We start from the raw sequence: 20,032 nt of genomic DNA on the forward strand, positions 1-20,032 counted from the left end.
ATTGTCTTTTATTTTATTTTACAATGGCTGAAACTAGTAGTGCCACTACTGCGAAATACCGTCAGTCTATCTCCCCCATTCTTACTTGATGAACCGCATACTAAATCCCGTAGAGAGAGTCGATTCGCAGCCTGAGAACCCTTTTGCCCAGTTGATCGAGGATCAATCCATTGCGATCATCCCTTCCTTCAAACTTGAATCCGGTGTCACCCTTTACAATGTCCCGGTTGCATACACCACCCGCGGAACACTTGCTCCTACTGGTGATAACGTGCTGGTGATCTGTCACGCTCTTAGTGGCAGCGCCGATGTCGCTGACTGGTGGGGCCCCCTTCTTGGTGGTCCTGGCCAAGCATTTGATGTCTCTCGGTTCTTCGTGATTTGCCTCAACAGTCTGGGCAGCCCGTACGGAAGTGCAAGTGCCGTGACTTATAAGGATGGTAAGCCTGAAAATGGCTATTATGGACCTGAATTCCCCTTGACGACTGTCCGTGATGATGTCAACATCCACAAACTCGTCCTGGATGACCTCGGTGTCAAGCAGATTGCTGCGGTAGTCGGAGGATCCATGGGTGGAATGCTCACCTTGGAATACGCATTTTTCGGCAAAGACTACGTGCGAGCTATTGTGCCCATTGCGACTTCAGCGCGCCATTCCGCATGGTGCATCAGCTGGGGCGAGGCACAGCGGCAGAGCATTTACAGTGACCCGAAGTATGACGATGGTTACTATGCATTTGAAGATCCGCCATCCACCGGTCTCGGTGCAGCTCGCATGTCAGCACTTCTCACTTACCGTAGCCGCAACTCATTCGAGTCCCGCTTCGGTCGCAATGTACCAGATCCAACCAAGCCGCGAAACATCAACGGCACCGAGAAGCTGCCCACTCCCCCGAACGAGCACTGGGCCATCCACAACGACGGACACCGTGGTGGAACAACTTCACGCTCGGAGAGCAGACAAGGCTCACCGGCTCCTGTAAACGAGGCCGAGGTCCAGTTCATGGACCCACAATTCTCTGGCACCAAAACATTTGCCCCAGAAGTCGACTCAAAGCCCAAGCTGACTGCATCCGGCCGTCCTCGTCCACCGACCTACTTCTCTGCACAGTCATATCTTCGTTACCAGGGTGACAAATTCGTTAAGCGATTTGACGCCAACTGCTACATCGCCATGACCCGCAAGCTCGACACGCACGACGTGTCCCGCCGCCGCGGCCATCCTAGCACGGACACTGAGGATACTGTCCTCCAGGCCCTCGGACGCGTCGAGCAACCAGCTCTAGTTCTAGGCATCGAGTCGGATGGACTTTTTACCTTCGCGGAGCAACAGGAGATTGCAGCTGGCATCCCCAATTCGCGTCTCAGGCGCATCGATAGCCCCGAAGGCCATGACGCATTCTTGCTTCAATTTGAGCAAGTTAACCGCCACATCGTCGAGTTCTTCCACGAAGTCCTTCCCGATGTCATGGCAAAGTCAGGCGACGATGGTGCCGCTGCTGTAGCCAGTGTCACCAAGCTGACAAAGAGCAGCACATTCGGTGAGGCCGAGGTGGAGGATATCACCGCTTGGTAAAGCGTTGAAACCCCCCAAAAAGTATTGTCAGGCGCAGTTCTTTCTGCAGCCAATCCCATGCTCTAGTCTGGGTCCAGAACCCCTTGGGGTCCGCGACCGGATAGATGTCATGGCGCATCAGGGGAAGTAGGTTGCTGTTCTTTTTTCCGTTCCGCCAGTCAGGGAGATGAGCATCCAACTGCCTCTCCCGTCTCTCACTCGGCCTTTGTCCCTGCTCGAGAAGACTGTCAAAGAAGCATCCAACTGCTCTCCATCAGACCCGCCCTCTGGGTCAATTTCCGGGAGGATAACTCCCTCCGCCGGGGGTGATGGGTCCGTTTTCGGTATTGATAGCCATCGGTTATCTTTGCGACATGCACGTCGCATTTAAATTAAAAAAAAAAAATAGAAAAGACAGAAAATAAAAGATATGGATATATACTCCGTACCGTTTATACCCCTTTCGACTTGAACAAAAAACATTGAACATCAGGTGGCATATCCAGGTTATATTTAAATCTGATAACTCACATCAACTGAGTTTATGTACTCCGTACATATGTACATATGTTGTAGTCATGGCAATCCTCCGTACTCCATAGAGGCTACATACAATATGCAAAGGGAAACCCCCGTTCATTTGAAAAAAAAAAAAAAAGATAAGTTGGCCCGAGCTGAATGGCTGGAAGATTGGGGCCGAGGCGTTCAAGGCCCCTGCGCTATTATGATCATGTCTTTTATGAGAGATGAGATGGTTTCTTTTGTTTAAGGGCAGATAATAGTACTCCGTACTTAGTACTCTTTATATAGAATAGATATTTTCCATTTCCTCGCTCATATGTATAAACAATGCTTAATGATAGTTACTTATGTCTCAAAAGAACACTTTTAGATGGCGGAAAAAAGGCCCCATTGAGTCACACACTAGCACATGCCTCTAACTACATATGTACTTGGCGTCTAGACCCTTTAAATATATGCCATTAATAGCCTAACTGAATACATTTACAGTGGATATTGGTGTCTCTAGAATTCGAATATATTTTTTAAGAAAAAAACGAGACTCCAAGACCCCTAAATTGGGCAAATGTATTGGTTATCTTCATATATGATCCAGCCCTATCTTGTACTCCGTACATATATGTGTATGTATGTATGCAGACTAGCTCTAATATCACTATCTTTTAGCCGCTTGGAAATTACTTTTATTTTCTTTTTTCCCTCCTGTTCCCTTATAATGTCTGCATTCCCCTTCCCCCGCATACCAGACAGTTGTGCCGACAACGCTTCAACCTTCCTTCACATAGTTTAGGAGATTACCTGGATTTGATCTGCAATTATTGGGTTACAGTGAACTCGTGAATCATCAATCTCATTGTTTGTCTACGCTGTTTCCTCCAATATCTCTTGCTTTATCTCATCGAGCTACATTCATACAATTCCTTGGTGAGACTATCGGAGCGTAAACACAGAAGGCCATTTACAACAAGATGGAGCACAAGCTATCAGCAAAAGCAATCAAAATACGCCACCGTCTAACCTTCACCAAAACCAACTCTGCACGAGGCCTGGAATCACCACTAGTCTTGCCCATCGAAGCCAATCCACCAAGCAGTCGTCCCCGATCAGCGACAAATACCGGGTCTCCCACCCAGGAAGAGTCAACCCAGGAGGAGCAAACATGGAAAATCAGTGAGCCGGATCCCAGCCGGGGCTACAGTTTTACAGACGACCCGGGCTATTTCCGTCCTGCATCGCCATTCATCGATCGCCAGGAGATCGAAGAAGACCTCGAAGATGATATCAAACACGCATGCGCCATGCTTTCTTACAGCATTGACCGTGGTCTTTCCACCGGATTGTCCCACCAGAGCGTCATGCCATTCTGGACAGATGGACAAAATCCCGCTGGTCAGCCTAGTGTCAATACAGCTGCTTTATCTTTAGAACAGCATGTCCTTCTTCTGTCGGCGCCCAAACCAATCAAGTCCGAAACAGAAAGCACCAAAAAACATGATTCCGGAGTTGGTATGAGCTTTAATTCGCCCAGCCAACCTATGAGACCATACGACAACAGCGCATCGAGAACAGATACCTCAGCCCGGTTCTACAACAAACAACCCTCCGCCTCACCACCACACAGTCCATCAGCATCAGAACACCGCTCCCGAAGCCAGAGTCTAACAACAACAGCCGAACATAACCAATGGGAGCGTACCTACTCTTCAAGCCTGGTTCCATTCCCATACAGTCCTCCCCAGCTGAACAGCGAGTGGAAACTCGAGCCAATGACGCCAGACAGCCCAGTCAGTTCACTCAATGAAATCGACAGAAAGCTCGAAGCCACAGATACAAATGACAAACCTGAGACATTCTCTCCAACCATATCCCCACAAGGCGTACGCTTCAGCGGGGTAGACAGGACCTGGCGTCGCGCTAGCAGGGACCCCCAACGCCTCAACGAAGAACAAACGACAACAATGCAAGCCAAAGAGCCAAAGCCAATGATCCGCTTCTACAGTTCCCACAACCAACCAGCAGGGACATTCAACTCCCGTGAATGGCTGGAGAAAAATTTCTGGGATCGCGACCCGAGCGTTTACAGCGACGTCTCACTAGCTTCACCGCTGGACGCTGAAACGGGCACAGTCTCAAGACCGGAAACAGGTAACCCGAGATTGGGTAATCCTTCGACGAATGAGCAAGAGTCGCGTGATGGATACCCATCTAGCCGCGCGATGTCTTACTCGGCCTCTTGTTTGGTGGATGAGTCTAAGCACCGGGAACGTGTTTACTCTGTTGATGTGCCCGGTTTGCCGCCTAAAAATAACCGGCGGAAGAAGGCCTCGCTTTTGTTGAGGAAATTGGCGGGACTAGGGATCAAGAAGAAGGAGAATAACAATGAAAATGAGGTCTGCTGATAGGGGCAAGTTATGGGGGCTGTGGGCGTTAGAATATGCATTGCAGGGATTTGGACAGTTGTTTTTTCCTTGATTCCGTCGTGGGAGGCATATTCGTATTTGGGTCTCATGATATAGATGTCTGTTCTGCTCTATGTAGTATATACCCTTTCCTTTTTTTTATCACTTATTATATCTAGTTTGTTTCTGGGGGTATTCTTTATGTTTTTACTGTTTTGTTTTTCGACTTCAGGTCGTGTATAGGTAACACTTTCTCTACATACGGAGTATGTCTATGTACTTTGTAGTCACTGTATATAAAACACCTGGTAGTTTTAACAAAGTACTTTCAAATCGATGATAAATAAAATCACAAATTCCATTTGGAATATAATAAGATGAATCAAGAAATCCCGTAAAACCAAATGCCAAGCCAACCCGATCCACAGATAAAAATAACATCACTCGTGAGACATAGTCCTATATATAAAGACAAAACCTACAGACCGAGCCAGAATCTCGTTTTACCAACGTCAAACTCGCCGTGCAGCTCCTCGGCCCCAGTACCCGTGACGAGAACCTTGTAGGTTCCCTTCTCAGAGATCCACTGCTCACGCTCCTCATCCCACCAGCTGGTAGCCAACTTCTTCTCAACGACCAACCGCACAGTCTTAGTCTCACCAGGCTGCAGGAAAACCTTCTGGAAGGCCTTAAGCTCGCGCACAGGACGGCCGACATCAGTCTTCGGGGGCACGATCCAGAGCTGCACGATCTCGGCACCAGCGACAGAGCCGGTGTTGGAGACAGTCACTGACGCAGTGACGGGCTCACCGGACTCAGTGTATTTGGCCTGTTCGGGGACAGTCTCGATGCTCAAATCCGAGCGTGTGAAGGTTGTGTAAGACAGACCGTGTCCGAAAGCGAAGCCCGGTGCGACATCGCTCTTCTCGAAGAAACGGTAGCCGACGTAGATATCCTCGCCATAGAGGACGCGGCCGCGCTCGGAACGGAAGTTCAGGTAGGAGGGGTTATCCTGCAGGCGGCGGGGGAAAGTGATTGGCAGCTTGGCGGAGGGGTTGACGTCGCCGTAGAGGACGTCTGCGATGCCGTTGCCGCACTCGTTGCCACCGAACCAGGCTTGCACGAGGGCTTTGGTGTTTTGTGCCCAAGGCATTGTGACTGGGGTGCCGGACTGGATGACGACAACTGCGTTGGGGTTCACCTCCAGCACACGGCTGATCAGCTCGTCGCTGCCGGGGGGTAGGTCCATGTGCTCGCGGTCGTGGCCCTCGGTCTCCCATTCCAGGGTGAGACCGGCAAAGATGACGACTTGCTCGGCGGTCTTGGCTTGCTCGACTGCATTGGCGATCAATTCTTCTTGGCTCACTTGTCGGCTGGCACCGAAACGGAAGCCGCCGGGGCCGAAGGCGACAATTCCGCGGGTGTCCAAGTCTGAGGTTGGTGCACTGCCGAACTGGAAGAGAACCTTGTAAGTCTGGCCGGCCTTGAGCTCCTTAGAGCCGATCTCTTCGATGGTGGCGGTGCCGAAGAAGGCGGAGCCTTGCTTCTGGTTCTTGGTGTTGTCGACGACTAGTTCGCCGTCGATGAGAAGTTTGCCTGTGCCGACGACTGTCACGCCGAAGTCGTAGACTCCACTCTCCTCAGGGGTGAATGTTCCCTCCATATCGACATAGTAGGTCATAGACTTGATCTTAGGGTTGACGTAGTCCATCAGGAATCCAGAAGACTCGAGCAGATGCAACTCGTCCACGACCTGTCGGTCCGCACCACAGTCGGGGTGTTCATTGTAGACCTTGAATGTGAAGCCAGGCTTGCCATCTGCGGTCTTCAGGAGGGGACCCAAAAGCGGCAGATCCTGGTAGGAGTACACGCCCTGGCTGTACTTGACCTCTCCATTGGCCTTGGCAGAAACGCCATCGAACGGAGTGACAGTGTAGTATGGAGCCAGAGAGGCTGAACCACCACCACAGTAAGCAGCAATCTTAGCGTTGGGTCCAATGACCAGCAGAGACCCATCTTTCTTGAGGGGAAGAATATCGCCCTCGTTCTTCATAAGCACAACAGACTCGGCAGCAGCGCGGCGCATCAGAGCCTGGTCCTCTGGCCGGTTGAGGGCCTTCTCAGGTGCTCCCTCAGGAATGCCGAGGGGCTCAACCCAGTTCACCAGGTTGAGGATATTGCGCACGCGCTCATCGAGCTGATATTGGGCCACCTTGTTTGACGAGACGGCGTGTGCAAGAGCCTCACCGCGCCAGCGGGTCTTGCCGGGCATCTCGATATCAAGACCAGCAATGATGGCATCAGAGGTACTGTAGGTACCAAACCTATCGATGATAATCAAATGTGAGCCTCGAAACAAAAAAAAAAAAGGTTAACAGAATGAATCCATCACGGTTACTCACCAGTCACTCATAATCATACCCTCCCAGCCCCACTCCTTGCGCAAGATATCATCAATAATAGCCTTGTTCTCGCTAACGTGAGTTCCGTTAACCTTATTATAAGCGGTCATAATGCACTTTGAGCGGCAAATTCGCATAGCCAACTGGAATGGCATCAGGTAAATCTCACGCAGGGCTCGGTTAGTAAGAATGCTGCTGACAGCCAACCGCTCGTGCTCCTGGTCATTGCAGACAAAGTGCTTGAGGGTAGCAGCAACACCCTTCTCCTGCATTGCCTTGCAGAAGTGACCAGCCAGCGTACCGGAGAGCACACCATCCTCCGAGAAGGACTCGAAGCCACGTCCACCTAGCGGTGATCGCTGGGTGTTGATGGTTGGGCCTAGCACAATGTGTGTGCCCTTTGCGATCGCCTCATCACCCATCAATGCGCCGACCTCCGAGAGCAGCTCGGTATCCCAGGTTGCGCCGAGCGCTGTTGCGCAGGGGAAGCATGCTGCTGGGATACCATTGAAGAAACGAGTGCCACGGACACCATTGGGGCCATCAGACATACGCAATGAAGGGATGTTCAGGCGTGGAACGGATTCCGTGTGCCAGAAGTCACGACCTAGTAGGTTGAGGTTAGCCTCAAGCTCATAGCTCTGGGATTGCATCTTTGGCAATGGAAATCGAACTTACCAGCTGTGAGAGCCACCTTCTCACCGAGGGTGAGCTCCTCGATAGCTTTCTCGACGTCAATTCGAGCCATGATGTAATGCAGTTCTCTTTTTGTATGTTATGTGGTTTTTGCACCTGTTCAATTGCTTCAAGATAAGAACGAAGCTGTTATTGAACTTGATGTTATCTTACAAAAAGAGAGAAAGGATACAGTCAGTATCTTAAAAAAAGGGAGAAGAACAGAGTCAACCTTTTATACCCAGAGCTGGAGTCAGGTCCTTTCCAAATGTATGAAGCGTCAGATGGTGAAACCAACCCGTGTAGGCGGGGAAGCTGTAAAGTAATTGCCCAATGACGATGGGTATTCTCAGATCGAAAATTGGTCAAACAAATGATATTTCACGATCTTCAACATATAATCCACTTACTCTCTCAAAGGGCCACGGAGGAAGTTGCGAGACCGAAGTTTAGCCGGCAGGATAAAGTGGGGTAGACGAGTCGGATGTCGGACCGCTAAGCCTGGTGAGCCTGGTGACCAAGTACAACATACCTACATAAAACCAAGGAATTGCAATTTAATGAATTACATAGAGATCCTTTGAGTATTGAATTTCTGTTACATTCATTTAGAAGAAAAAAAAAAAGTACATATGAAGAAGTGAAGTAGTTTGTCCCCAAACACCAGGCAAAATGCAATGACAAGATAGGAAACAGTAGATAGTCCAGTGTAGGGAAAACTTGGTTAGCAAAGAGAAAAAAAAACATCAAAAAGCAAAGGCAAAGTTCCATCATTCCATTTAGGGTATCATGGTGAATGGTGAAAATCATGCTCCTCGACGAGGACGCTTGTTATCATTTCCCATTCTCATGCCACGTCCACCGTCAGTGTTATCATCAGGACCCTGTCGACCACGTTTACGGTGTCCAGAGCCGCCAGAGCCGCTGCCACCATCACGCTGTTGATCCCGGTCACGTCGATCGCCACGGCGTTCGCGCTCGCGATCCCGGTTGTCGGAACGGCTACCCCGGTCCCCAGAATTGAAACGACGCTCGTTTCCTTCCGGCATGGGGGGAGGTGGGGGAGGAGGCGGTGGTGGCGGCGCCTCCATGGAGGATGGGGGGCGCAAGCGGCCTTCAGCCTCATGGGTCTCACTGTTACTAGGGGTTGGTCCGGTCATTTCCGACGACCCATCAGGGCGGTCACGTCGGTCTCGGCGTCGCATCTCTTCGCGCGAGCTCTGCACCCGGCGCAGAGTCTCACGGGGCTCGCCAGTGCCCTTTTCGTCGCGGCTTCCGCCACCTCCTGCATCGCTTCGACGGCTGCGTTCGCGGTCATTTCGACGGCCATCCCGTCGATTGCGACCATTGCTGCTTCCATCACGGCGCTCGTGCTCTTTCTCGCGAGTAGGCTCCGTTTCACGGTTGCGAGTGCCAGTTTGTCCAGAGCGACCAGTCTCGGAAACGATATCATCAATCAGGTCGCCACTTCGGCCACCATTGGGTCGGTTGCGGGATAGATCTTCTTGTAGTCCTGCAGGGCCCATAGGTGGGCGGTTTGCAGGCTGAGGCGATGGTGCCTCCATGGTGCTTGATGGGCGATTGGAGCCTCTTCCGCGAACAGGCGGAGGGATCCCACCTCGGTCACCACCACCGCCACCACCAGACTGTTGGAGCATGTTGTTGAGGCCTGCGAAACGTTTATCGCCACGACCGCGCTCCCCACCGAATCCTTGCCCAGGCGGTCCAGACTGCCCAGATTGAGCAGAAGGTCCTCGAGGTGGTTGTTGTGGGCCTAATCCGCGAGGGCCCGAGGGAGCAGCAGCAGGCGCTACAGGTTCATTGACAAGCCTGAGGCGATCGGGATGAATCCCCGGGGTATTACTCGAGCTCGCGGGCTGTGTTGGAGGAGCGGGTTGCTCAGGTGGCCCACGCCCACTCTGTCGGCCAGGGCCTGTAGGTGTCTGGCGTTCAACGGGCAATGTGGCATTGCTTGAGCTGAGCATTGGAGGTGCCTGTCCAGGAATATTACGCCCACCGCGTCTTCCTCCTCGAGGACCAGCAGGAATCTCAGGTGGAGCTTCTGGCTGTCGAAGCCGACCATGAGTCATATCAGGACCTGATGCAGTGTCCCTCGGATCAGCTTGTCGATCCGTGCGAGGGCCCCTGGGGAGATCATCGATACGGGAGGACGAAGGAAACCCGGCCGGTCTGCGATCATCGGGTGGAGGGAATCGCTCGGGGCGGTTCGGTAGGTCAGCAGGTCTGGGGGGAGATAGAGGGCGTGACGGATAGGGCCTCCGATCATCTTTCTCTGGTCTGGATGGATCTCCACGTCGAGGAATATCAACTGGTCGATCCATATGGTCAGGCATCAGCTCTCCACGCACAGAGGGATCGCGTCCATGGAATGAATCATTAGGCCCGGGTCCGGGTCCACGCATGCGGCCAGGCCTATCCATAGGCCAACCATTCTCACGAGTAGAACGGGCATCGCGAGGTGGTCCACGCATAATGTCATCGGCTGGAGGTCTCATGGGGAAGTCACGATCACGTTCGTTGAGATGCTCATTGAGACGTCCTCGAACATCGCCTAGAGAACCATCAAAGGAGCGGTTATGATCAGGGCCACCATGACGACCGCGGGGTCCAAAGTCGGGATGTCTCTCTCGTCGGTCATCCAATCCCTCAGGGCGCGGAGGAAGTCTTCCATCACTGTGTCGCGCCGGGGGACGAACGGGAGGGTGGACTTGTTGGCGAATATCGGGTCTTTTGGGGATATCGGGCTGACGGGACGAAGTGGGAGCACGAGAATTAGGTCGAGATCGCACAGGGGGTTGTTCACCGGATATAGCGTCTTGGCTGATATCCCCAGTGGCCACGGAAGGTGTGGTAGACCCGGCCTGAGAAGGTGTTCCGGTCTGCTTGGCCTCACCACCCTTCCCTGTACCGACATCCGTCATTTTCGCATCCTCAATTTCACCATCCTCGACTTCAGTCTTGCCAGACTGTTCTTGCTTGGCAATACCATCGGAGCTGATAGTAGAAAGGTTAGTCATTATAAGAATGTCAAGGTGGTCAAGGCTGCCACTTACATTGAAGAGCCAGTAGGGTTGAATTCTGGGGCTGATGCATTCAAGAGTGTCGCAGCAGATTGCGGGGTCCCGGGCTTTCCAGCTGCGTCAACAGATGCCTGTGAGCCAGGCTGAGCTGCCACAAAGTAGAAAGCCTGTGGTAGCATCCACTTCTTCTCGCGTCGGTTGAGGTCACCGATCAAAGACGCGGCAGGAATCTTCACGTCGTCTCGCTCATCGTTCTTGCTGAGGCTGTCAACGCAGTTCAGGATATCGCGTCCAATCCAGTTCACAGCAGGGAAATGCTTTACAACAGCTTTGAGCACACTGATTGCATTTCGAATATGCATGTATTCGCCGCTACCGAGACAGCTCTTGAGCGCGTTGGAAAACAAGCGGTGCCATTTATATAAAAGACGGCGGAAGTCTTCGAATTCTAAAAACATAACTGGCACACCTTCGGGGTCGACATTTTTCGCGAAGCCAGGAAGGTCTCTCTTGGCACCGAATGCCTCTTTCTCATAAACTGCCTTGTCGGCATGCCATCTAGTAAGATCACGCAAGACCTCATTCAAGAAACGACCAAGGTTGTCTGCTTCTTTGGATGTGCACAAGAAGATGAGAGCAGTGAGTCTTTGCTCGCGGAAAAGCTGGTCAAGGAGACCAACGGTCCGGAAATTGGGGGTTCCAGAGCTGTGGAGGAACTTCAACATCTTGAAGGAGAAAAAGGCATCAAGAGGGGACAGGAGAAGCCTCGGAATGAAGCATTGCTCCAACAGGGCAACATTGAGAGAGTCATGCTTAAGACGCATGCCAGCAAACCACTTGTCTTTCTCTTTCTGCAACCGAGAGCGTGTCTGCCCATATGCCTTCAGATGATTCTTATTTTCATCCAAAATGCGCTCCTGTAACTGAGTAATCTGGCGCTTCATGTGCTCCTTTCGCGTCGTGCCCACCGCGCTAAGATCAGATCGGTCACTGTTGATAGAGACGACTCGCCGTTTGAGTCTGTCAATTTCATCCTCGTAGGATTTTTGTGGGATATGAACGTCGTAAAGAGCAAGCTGCCAGAAGGTTGCATAGAAATGTGCGCCGATAGTCTCCCATGTCTCGGCAGGAAGAGCAGATTTGACATCATTAATCAAATCTTGCATGATAGGGTTGGCTGCCAATGGCTCGGCATTGACCACGGGAAGGATAGCATCGGGTCCGTCGATTGAAATCGTAATTCCTGTTTCGTCCTTATCGACATCCATTGCACTGTCTGCCGGAATCTCCTCGGACTTCGTCGGTGTTTCTTCATCCTCTGTAGTGTCCATCTTGTCGCTGTTCGACTTTGATGCAGAGGCTGAACGTTCTTTCTCCTGCTTTGATTCTTCAATATCGGTGATTTTCCGAGCGATGCTGGGCCGCCGAATCCAGAAGGCGATTTCGGGCTGAATTCCAAACTCCGTGATGAGGGACGAAAAGTCGGGGACAAAGGAGTCAAACTCATCAACCGAGAGATTGCTGCGAAGGAGGTCAAGGTATTGGGTGAGAATTCGGTGGATCTCGTCAAAAATATTGCCGAGCAATTTGAGTTCCGAGGAAGTTTCATTGTAGACACAAGTCAGGCGTTCTTGGGCAATGGCAACCAACAATTGACCGGCGAGTCTGGTGTGGGTCAACGCATTGACCAACCGTTTGGATGTGGTTTTGGATTCATGACGCTTATCCAGCAGTTGCAAGATGGTCTGGGATTGGAGAACATCACCACCGGCCATGGCCTGAATTTGAGCGTCGTTGAAGTCGTTGTCTGAGATGATGCCGGCCATTGAGCTGATCAGTTGCTCTAGCACAATGAGATCGGTTGAGTTGTTGTGCCGCAGTTGCTCCACCACATACTGAAGGACAGGAGTAGGGTCCATCACCGAGTACCGTTTGTAAGTTCGACCGGCAAATGTGGATAGGGCGTTCAACCATCGACTAGTCAACAGTCCACCTTCCTGGACTCGACTTCGTCCTTTTTGGCCAAGCGAATTGATGAGAGACCAAGATAGGATGTCATAGCCGAGGTAAGTAAAATAGCGTGCGCATTCAACCACAACTTCGATGAGGTTTTCATACGACTCAATTTGGCTCATGGCGACATTAATGACAATTCCGGGATTGGCATAAGCAATCTTGGCCAATGCGCGGGCCATGGGTCGGATATTTGTCTTGCTGAGTCGCTTGAGAGTGTCCTTGGTCTCCGCTCTCGCCTGGTCGAAGGCCTCCTTAATGTCCGGCAGCCGGGACGTCTGACCGGAGTACCACTCTGCGTACATGTTGTACCGCACCTCTCGGGGGAAGAAGCTGATGAGATCAAAAACTTCATTGACCACACCGGGATTTGCCTTTGTTAGACTGACAGCGGGTAGGAGAAGACGCTTGCAAAGATCGCGCCAGCGTGTTCTATTCCCTTCGGATCCGTCTTGGGCCAAGCTTCCCTTGCCGATGCGTACAAGCTTCGCCAAGAGGCTCGCGTCTTGTCCAATCTTGTGACCAGAAAGGTTGAGGAAAGATGAGCAAAGGGCAAAAACATCGTCCACAGACTGACAAATGGGGATGTTATCGGCCCAGTCATCCCAGTAGAATCGATAGTCGGTGCCATCATTAGTGTCTTCTTTATCCAGTTGAGCCCACCGCAGAACTCGTCTTGCAGGTGGGGGCGTAAGTCCAATTTGGCCCTTCGCACTGTTCTGATCGGAGGTCACCATGTATTGAGCTCCAGGGAAGTCACCGGTAGATGACAATGGTCGGAACTGGATGTAAACCTTATTCAAAGAGTGATGAAGTATGCGGTGAATGAACTCGGGGAGCTCAGGGTAAGCCTCCATCAACCAGGGGAACTTGCTGATGATAAAAAGGGATTCGGGAATAGCGCCAATGGCGAGGAGACTCTTGAGGAGCAGCACTTTCTGGTCGGAAGGGTCGGGCAACTCATTTTCCGTTTTGGGTGCGCCCTTATCGGATTCTTGGTCTTTACTAGGGGTCGCCACTCGCGGCTCGTCGCGCAAGCGAGAAGGGGGAACTGTGTCGTCCGACAAAGCACCAGCCATCATCAAGGCGTTGATTCCGCCGCCTGGCCGGCCAGCCTTCACTCTTTCAGCTTTCTCTGCCATCTTTTCGGTCTTCAAAATATCCATGGTGTCGTCAGATCGCCAGAGGTGTGCATAAAGGTCACGCAGAGAGATAAAGCCGACTTTGATGAGCAGAGCGGCAAGGTAAATAAGGTTATCAGGGAGAACGTCGGCTTTGGTTCGAGCCGAAGAAGAATAGAATCGCAACTTGAAACCAAGCAGCTGTGCTGCAACCCGGTTGCCCTTAGGGGGCAGAGTGTCAGTCTCTTCAAGCCAGGATCGTGTAGCATCTTCTTCAGAGGATGAACTATTAGTTTCTGAAAGAGTTCGTTGCCTTTCCTCCTCTGAGATTGGTTTGCGGCCGATCTCGAAAAAGGCCTGAAGTCCGATCTCCCTCACTCGATCCCAGAATTGGCTATCGCGCTCCTCATTCGCGCGCATAATAGTAGATCGCTCCTCGTCGGTTGTGATCCACCCAGTTGATCCAGGAAGTGCCCAATTCGGAATGCCGGAGTGGCGATCGCCTTGCTCAAGGCTGTGAAGGGTGTCTTCCTCCGGCCACCAGGAGCTGGCTCGCAGAAGCTTCACAAAGAAACGGTATTGCTTGACAAGAACAGCAGCAAACACATCCAACGTGACGTCTAGCACACGGCCGACATCCATGTCAAATGCGCCAATCATAGCCTTGACTCTTTCAAATGTATCCTCGACTACTTCACTCGACGGCGGCTCATTGTTGCTTGTTGTGAATAGTTCGGTGAGAAGTTTAGAGTATCCCTCGGATTCTTCGCGGAGAAGATTGTAATTGGACTGTCGGTAGAGCAGATTGGTCTGCTTGCGAATTCCCATTCGCGCAAAGGTTTCGCGAACCAATCCCAGAGCCTGCAACAGTGGGGTCTCAAGTTGAAGGCGCATCAAAGAAGGATCAATTCCTGTCGCAAATACAAGTGGTTTGAGGGCCGCATTCGACGTATCAGCGTCAGTCACAATGGAAAGGGTATCAAGGAACAAGGAGCGCGGATCGATTCCTTGGGTCGAAGGCTTTCCGCTGTCGGCCTCCATATTCACATCCTGAGACACAGATTCTTCACCAATTATCTCTTTTGCGGCATTTCCCGCATTCGATGGTGACAGTCGACCGTAGATTGCGGAGCGAATAATCTCCTGGTAGACAGATGCAAGCCGGGCCAGATCCTGTTGCAGGCGAGCCGCAGTTCCTTCTTCGACTACCTTTTGCTTGCCCGCTGAATTCCATTCTTCAACATCAACGTCGGTCACATATTCATAGTCATAAGGTGGAGGTGGGAGAGAGGGATGGCGGGTGATCGTCTCTGAGCCAGCTCGGGACGGCGGGTTAGGTTGCGGCTGTGAAGCAGGAGTATTCGGCGCAGGAGAAGGGGTAGGTCGCGATGCCGCCGAGTCGCCATTGTACGGCAAGGGTTCTGCAGATTCCTTGGACTGATTTATCGGGGGAGGAGACATAGCGTTCGGTTCTCTATTCTGCAAATTCGAAAAATTCTGACCTTCGTGGGATCCGCGGCGGGAACCAGCCCGGCTGCGATGCGATTGTCGGCGAGATCTGTCACGGGTGTCATTTTGCTCTCGGGGAGTGGGAGATTGGTGTCCGGGGTTGGCAGGGTGGTGTGCCATGTTAAGGGTCCCAGGGCGATGGGGTGAAGGTCGCAGGTCATTGCTTCCTGACTCGCCGCCCCACGAGCGATCAGGGCGCTTCCGCTTGCCACCATGCCCGTACCCAGGCGCCATGATGAGTAGCTGGTTTAGACGCTAGGGGTTACGACGGTGGAACGAGACACTGAAGGGTTGCAACTCATGCAGTCGTTTCTGTACGAAGCCGGAAGAACAGATATCAGCACTGGCGGTGAATGAATGGCAACAAGAGAAGAAGGCAAATAACGCGCATAGTAAACTTACCAGCAAAGATCGTTTTTGTTGAAAATAAGGTGGTGGAGAAGCTAAAGGCGTGGAAGGTGAAGATGGAAGATGCTGATGGTCAAAGCTTGTCTTAATATGCTAACCGTGCCTGAGGTGTCAATGATATTCACCTATTCAGCCATTCACTCCCATTTATTGACTTGATCAATTGTAACTTCTATTGTTCTCACTATTGATTCATCAGTTATATCACTTCTAAATCATTCAAGCGACAATCAATTGTATCTAGAAGTTTTACAAGCATTAAACGTCGTTAGACAATACCCCATCTATACCACACCATTCATGAATATACCTATGTAGATCACTGTACGTAACATAAAGGCCGGCACATAACACTTTGAATGCTGAATGAGATATTAATAAAGCATTTATTGAGAACTCGCAAGAGTAGAACAAGAGCAGACATAAAAGATCGCAACCATACTAGGCAGGTCACAGAAGAAGAAAGTAAAAATGACAAAAGAAAAGACTCCAAGGTGACTCGCAGTCTACTCGACCTTGCCTTTCCCATGGGAAGGGTGACGCTTCTCATCCGAGACAGGATTCTCATCCGAGACAGGAACTGGAACTTCGACAAGCCGCCTGGACATCAAGGAAGGGCCAAGAGTGACACCTACAAAATCCAGATGGGCAACCATGGTCCATAGGGACCAGGCTTCCCACGACATTCCTATTATAAGGAAAACAGACTGATCAGTTTCATAAGCGTCCGAGATCTCTACTTTCATACTGGGCGGTAGATCTTGGATCGCATTTTTGAAGCCTTCAAGTACTTCGCTATGACCCGGTATTTGACTGTGACCGTGCAGGGTCAGTTTGACAAGTACATGTTTCTCATTCACATGTGATGAAGGGCGTGGGATACGCGAGGAAGTAGTGTGGTCATTGAACACGAGTCTGATTGGCTGGGTACCACTGAGAGTTTCAAACACCGCACTTGGAGCATTCCGTGGTTTCTGGCGCTGTATTTCCTGAAACAAGGCGGCCGTGGACACACTTGATTGGCCTTTAAAGTGCTGAACTGCACGGAATAGTCGCATGGTAAACGATATTTTCTCACCGCGAGGGCTTGTTCCCTCATCAGGACCACAAGCCGCCATAACTTGGGTAACCCTTGAGGCCTGTGCTCTTGTTGCAGCGCCAGAGTAGCAACAATCAATTACCCCGAGGACATCGATGTATCGCACAACATCTTTTTCGGCGAATTTGGAGAGAAAGTCTGCACGGACATCGGACCATGAAACATGTTTACCGTCCTGGGTAAAACACAGGTCCCCGTCGACGATAGCTCCATGTCCGACGTAGTAGAACACGAATAAGCAATGTAGTTTGGAACAATAACAGTCAAGAATCATTTTGCGGATCTCGGCTGCAAGATTCCAACCTGGGGTGGCGTCATTTGCTTTCAGAATGTGATTGGTATACTGGATGTCGAAGGTTTTCATGACTTTGCCCATAGTGATGATATCTTCCTCTGCACCGGTAGTATCATTTTCCCAGCGAATAAGGATTGCCACTTTCTGGCCGTAAAAATTGCCACGGGATGCTGCTACCTTCTTCAGATCTGCTTTCAAGACAGGGAGATGATGAACCCGAGGTGCCCTCGAAGGAAATGAAATAGGCGTTGATTGAAGCGGAACAGGGGCGGAATGGTGAGATGTGGCGGGCGATACTGGATCAGATGATTCAGACATTGTACTAAACGATGTTAGTCCCTAGAAAAAGAAAGAAAAGTATGGATCGCTTGATAGTTGGTACTCACGATGTGAATTGTGGGGACGAAATGGTATCAAAAAAATGACAGTCCGAATGACGACAGAAATGGGGGGTTTCAGGTCGGAAGAAACCGAAGTGCAAGCAGACGTTCGAAGAGGAGAAACTTGAAAAGCGCATTGCAGAGAAGAGATGCTTGTAGCATGAAAGAAAACTTCGTATCGTCGGTCTTGAACCATAAGAGGAGTGGTTACTCACATAGAGCCCCGACGCCAATTTGGGCTTCGGACCCGTACCTTGCACCTTTTGGACTATAGCGGTGCCACATCAAGATATGACTATGTTTATGTTGCTGTGAAGAAGTTTCCAGACGCAGTTATGATCAAGCTACGTTGGGTTAAATGTTCTGAGCATGTATTGATATTTGAGAAGAAAAATACAGTCTACTGAACAGTGTATAAGCGTAGGAGTTATGAAATAATTTAAGAGAATAATTCTGCTAATTTGCAGAGTATTGTAACTCTTTTCTTTTTCTCTGGCCGTGTTAGCCGTGAATGGGAGGGAGAGTGTCAGAGACAGAGAGAGAGAGATCATAGAGAACAGATTTTCCGCAACAAGTGTAGAGATGGTATCATATGGAAAGGGAATGCCAAGAAGTGGCAGAGGAAATCAAGTACATAGATAGAATACAATACTTGACTACAATGTAACCTATTTATCCTTTGACTCAAAAGCCTGAATAAATTGTTCTTTAATAAATTCATTCCATATAATGTTCTCATAAATTAATAAAAGTCCCGAGTCTTACAGCAAGCCAAGAGCTTTAGCCTCAACCTCAACAATCTCAGGAACAAGATCAATCAACTTAGGCTTCTCAGGTGTCCACCCAAATAGCTTGCGTGCACGGATCGAGTTGCCGCGGGAGTTAGAGCCCCAGGAATAGACTCCAGTAGAATGTACCTCAGTCGTCTGAGCGCCATCGAGAGACTCCACATTAGGAGAAGGAATAAGCTTCTTATCAAAAGCAGACTGCGCAACGGCGCGCTCGATATCACCCCATACAAAGGGCCCATTCTCAGCGAGATAGTAACCCTCGTTATTCCATGTAGCCTTGCCACCTCCTACCGAGGCTGCCTCGCCCAGAGCCAGGTAGATATTGCTCAGATCCTGGACGTGGACCTGGTGCCAGATGTTCTCGCCTTTTCCAACCAGGAAGCCCTGCTTGCGCTTTAGCACCGCAGCACTGAGAGAGTAGGCTTGGATACTCCTTGTATTACCAGGGCCACGACCAGGGCCATAGATAGTAGGTGGGCAGACGACTGCGACCTTCACACTGGCCGGGTTCTGCTGACCAGCTCCGAGGATGATCTCATCCACGTTACGATGGAAGGCATCTGATGGAAGGTTGACCAGCTCACTGACACCCTCCCAGTCGTTGTACTCCTTAGGGCGTTCAAGGCCGTATGTGCCAGCACGCTGGTCCTCGACCGTCAAGATACCAGTGCCGGAGGTATGAATCAGCCATAATGGACGCTCAGGGGTATGGTGCTGAGCGCCCTTGGCAATGGCCTGGGCTGCGGCAACATGATCGCAATCAGCAAAGTCTGTGTATATATTGTTAGTGATGTGATATCCTAATTTATGAGCCTGAATAAACGCACGGAAGACAATATCTGCGTTCTTAACTTCCTCTTCGATCAGCTCGGACGAGTCTAGATCACCAATCACAGTCCGAACTTGCGGGTATCTGCTGGTGACCTGGGCGGACTTTTCCTCGCTACGAACGAGGGCCAAGAATTCCCAGTCAGGATGGGTGGCAGCAAGGGCAAACAACCCGTCACCGCCGATATAGCCAGTTACGCCAGTCCTGTAGGAATTTATCAGAACGAATGTTCAGTTTACATTAGAATGACTTACAGAAAAACCTTAGGCATTTTGGAAATAGGAAAAGAAAAAGTATTGGCTAGAAAGGTGAATCAATGCAAGGAAGAGTTGAAATGATTTGAAATCAACTCCAAGTGGGGGATTTGGGCAGTTCAAGTACTCGACAATTAATAATCTACAGTCGCACCCGCGTGCGTGGATGAGGTGCTCAATACATAGCTTCGCTGCCCCACATTCCGATCTAGTGTCTTCGCATATTGATCCCAATCATCTAGTGTTGTGCAATCCAATATTGACAATGGCCTCCGGAAGCTGCGCTTGTCATTATATCAGCTACACAGCCTCTACTCCACCAACCTGCCTGGTCAATTGCCACTGCACAACCTGCCGCAAACAAGCCGGCGCACCCTATCAAACCTGGGCATTCTTCGCAACTGATGATATCCGATGGTATGTCAAGCCCACAGAACGGCAAGCAACCGACACTGCTACGCGTAGCTTCTGTCCTCAATGCGGTTCGACTCTAAGTATGTTCCTACATGGTGATTTGAAGAGTATCGCGATCGCTGCGGGGACACTCGATGAGGGGAAGACACAGATCCCGCTGCCAAGCCATCATATCTTTCTTAGTGAGAAGGCGTCTTGGTTTGAATTACCAAAGGATGATAGGGCAAAGAGGTGGGATAAATGGGGGGAATATGATAAATTATAGCATTGATTTGACTTGAGACCATTAAAGTGGCCTCATATTGGTGCAGGGAATAGATATTCA

General features: G+C 50.6%; 6 protein-coding genes across 6 annotated transcripts, besides 1 other annotated feature; 2 read left to right on the forward strand and 4 right to left on the reverse strand.

Annotated features, from left to right (window-relative positions):
* Positions 1-23: 23 nt before the first annotated feature.
* On the forward strand, positions 24-1,576 carry met2 (homoserine O-acetyltransferase; the record flags this gene model as incomplete). Its single annotated transcript, XM_057253212.1, has 2 exons — positions 24-60; positions 114-1,576. 2 exons carry the CDS (start codon positions 24-26, stop codon positions 1,574-1,576), a joined length of 1,500 nt encoding a protein of 499 aa, XP_057107074.1.
* A 1,469-nt stretch (positions 1,577-3,045) lies between these two features.
* Positions 3,046-4,476, forward strand: N7479_005516 (uncharacterized protein; the record flags this gene model as incomplete). Its single annotated transcript, XM_057253213.1, has 1 exon — positions 3,046-4,476. One exon carries the CDS (start codon positions 3,046-3,048, stop codon positions 4,474-4,476), a length of 1,431 nt encoding a protein of 476 aa, XP_057107075.1.
* A 478-nt stretch (positions 4,477-4,954) lies between these two features.
* N7479_005517 (beta-glucosidase) lies at positions 4,955-7,626 on the reverse strand (the record flags this gene model as incomplete). Its single annotated transcript, XM_057253214.1, has 3 exons — positions 4,955-6,800; positions 6,879-7,485; positions 7,557-7,626. The coding sequence occupies 3 exons, from the start codon at positions 7,624-7,626 to the stop codon at positions 4,955-4,957; spliced, it is 2,523 nt and encodes an 840-aa protein (XP_057107076.1).
* Positions 7,627-8,359: 733 nt separating this feature from the next.
* N7479_005518 (putative THO complex component (Rlr1)) lies at positions 8,360-15,471 on the reverse strand (the record flags this gene model as incomplete). Its single annotated transcript, XM_057253215.1, has 2 exons — positions 8,360-10,568; positions 10,628-15,471. 2 exons carry the CDS (start codon positions 15,469-15,471, stop codon positions 8,360-8,362), a joined length of 7,053 nt encoding a protein of 2,350 aa, XP_057107077.1.
* Positions 15,472-15,574: 103 nt separating this feature from the next.
* Positions 15,575-15,628: a sequence feature (Short protein (N7479_005519, KAJ5958369.1) was converted to a misc_feature.).
* Positions 15,629-16,151: 523 nt separating this feature from the next.
* N7479_005520 (uncharacterized protein) lies at positions 16,152-17,357 on the reverse strand (the record flags this gene model as incomplete). Its single annotated transcript, XM_057253216.1, has 1 exon — positions 16,152-17,357. One exon carries the CDS (start codon positions 17,355-17,357, stop codon positions 16,152-16,154), a length of 1,206 nt encoding a protein of 401 aa, XP_057107078.1.
* Positions 17,358-18,180: 823 nt separating this feature from the next.
* N7479_005521 (putative nucleoside-diphosphate-sugar epimerase) lies at positions 18,181-19,310 on the reverse strand (the record flags this gene model as incomplete). Its single annotated transcript, XM_057253217.1, has 3 exons — positions 18,181-18,980; positions 19,038-19,243; positions 19,294-19,310. 3 exons carry the CDS (start codon positions 19,308-19,310, stop codon positions 18,181-18,183), a joined length of 1,023 nt encoding a protein of 340 aa, XP_057107079.1.
* Between the last annotated feature and the right edge of the window lie 722 nt (positions 19,311-20,032).

Source organism: Penicillium vulpinum (genome assembly GCF_028829585.1).
Source record: "Penicillium vulpinum strain IBT 29486 chromosome Unknown utg000003l_segment0_segment0, whole genome shotgun sequence".
In the NCBI taxonomy this organism is placed as follows: Eukaryota; Fungi; Ascomycota; class Eurotiomycetes; order Eurotiales; family Aspergillaceae; genus Penicillium; species Penicillium vulpinum.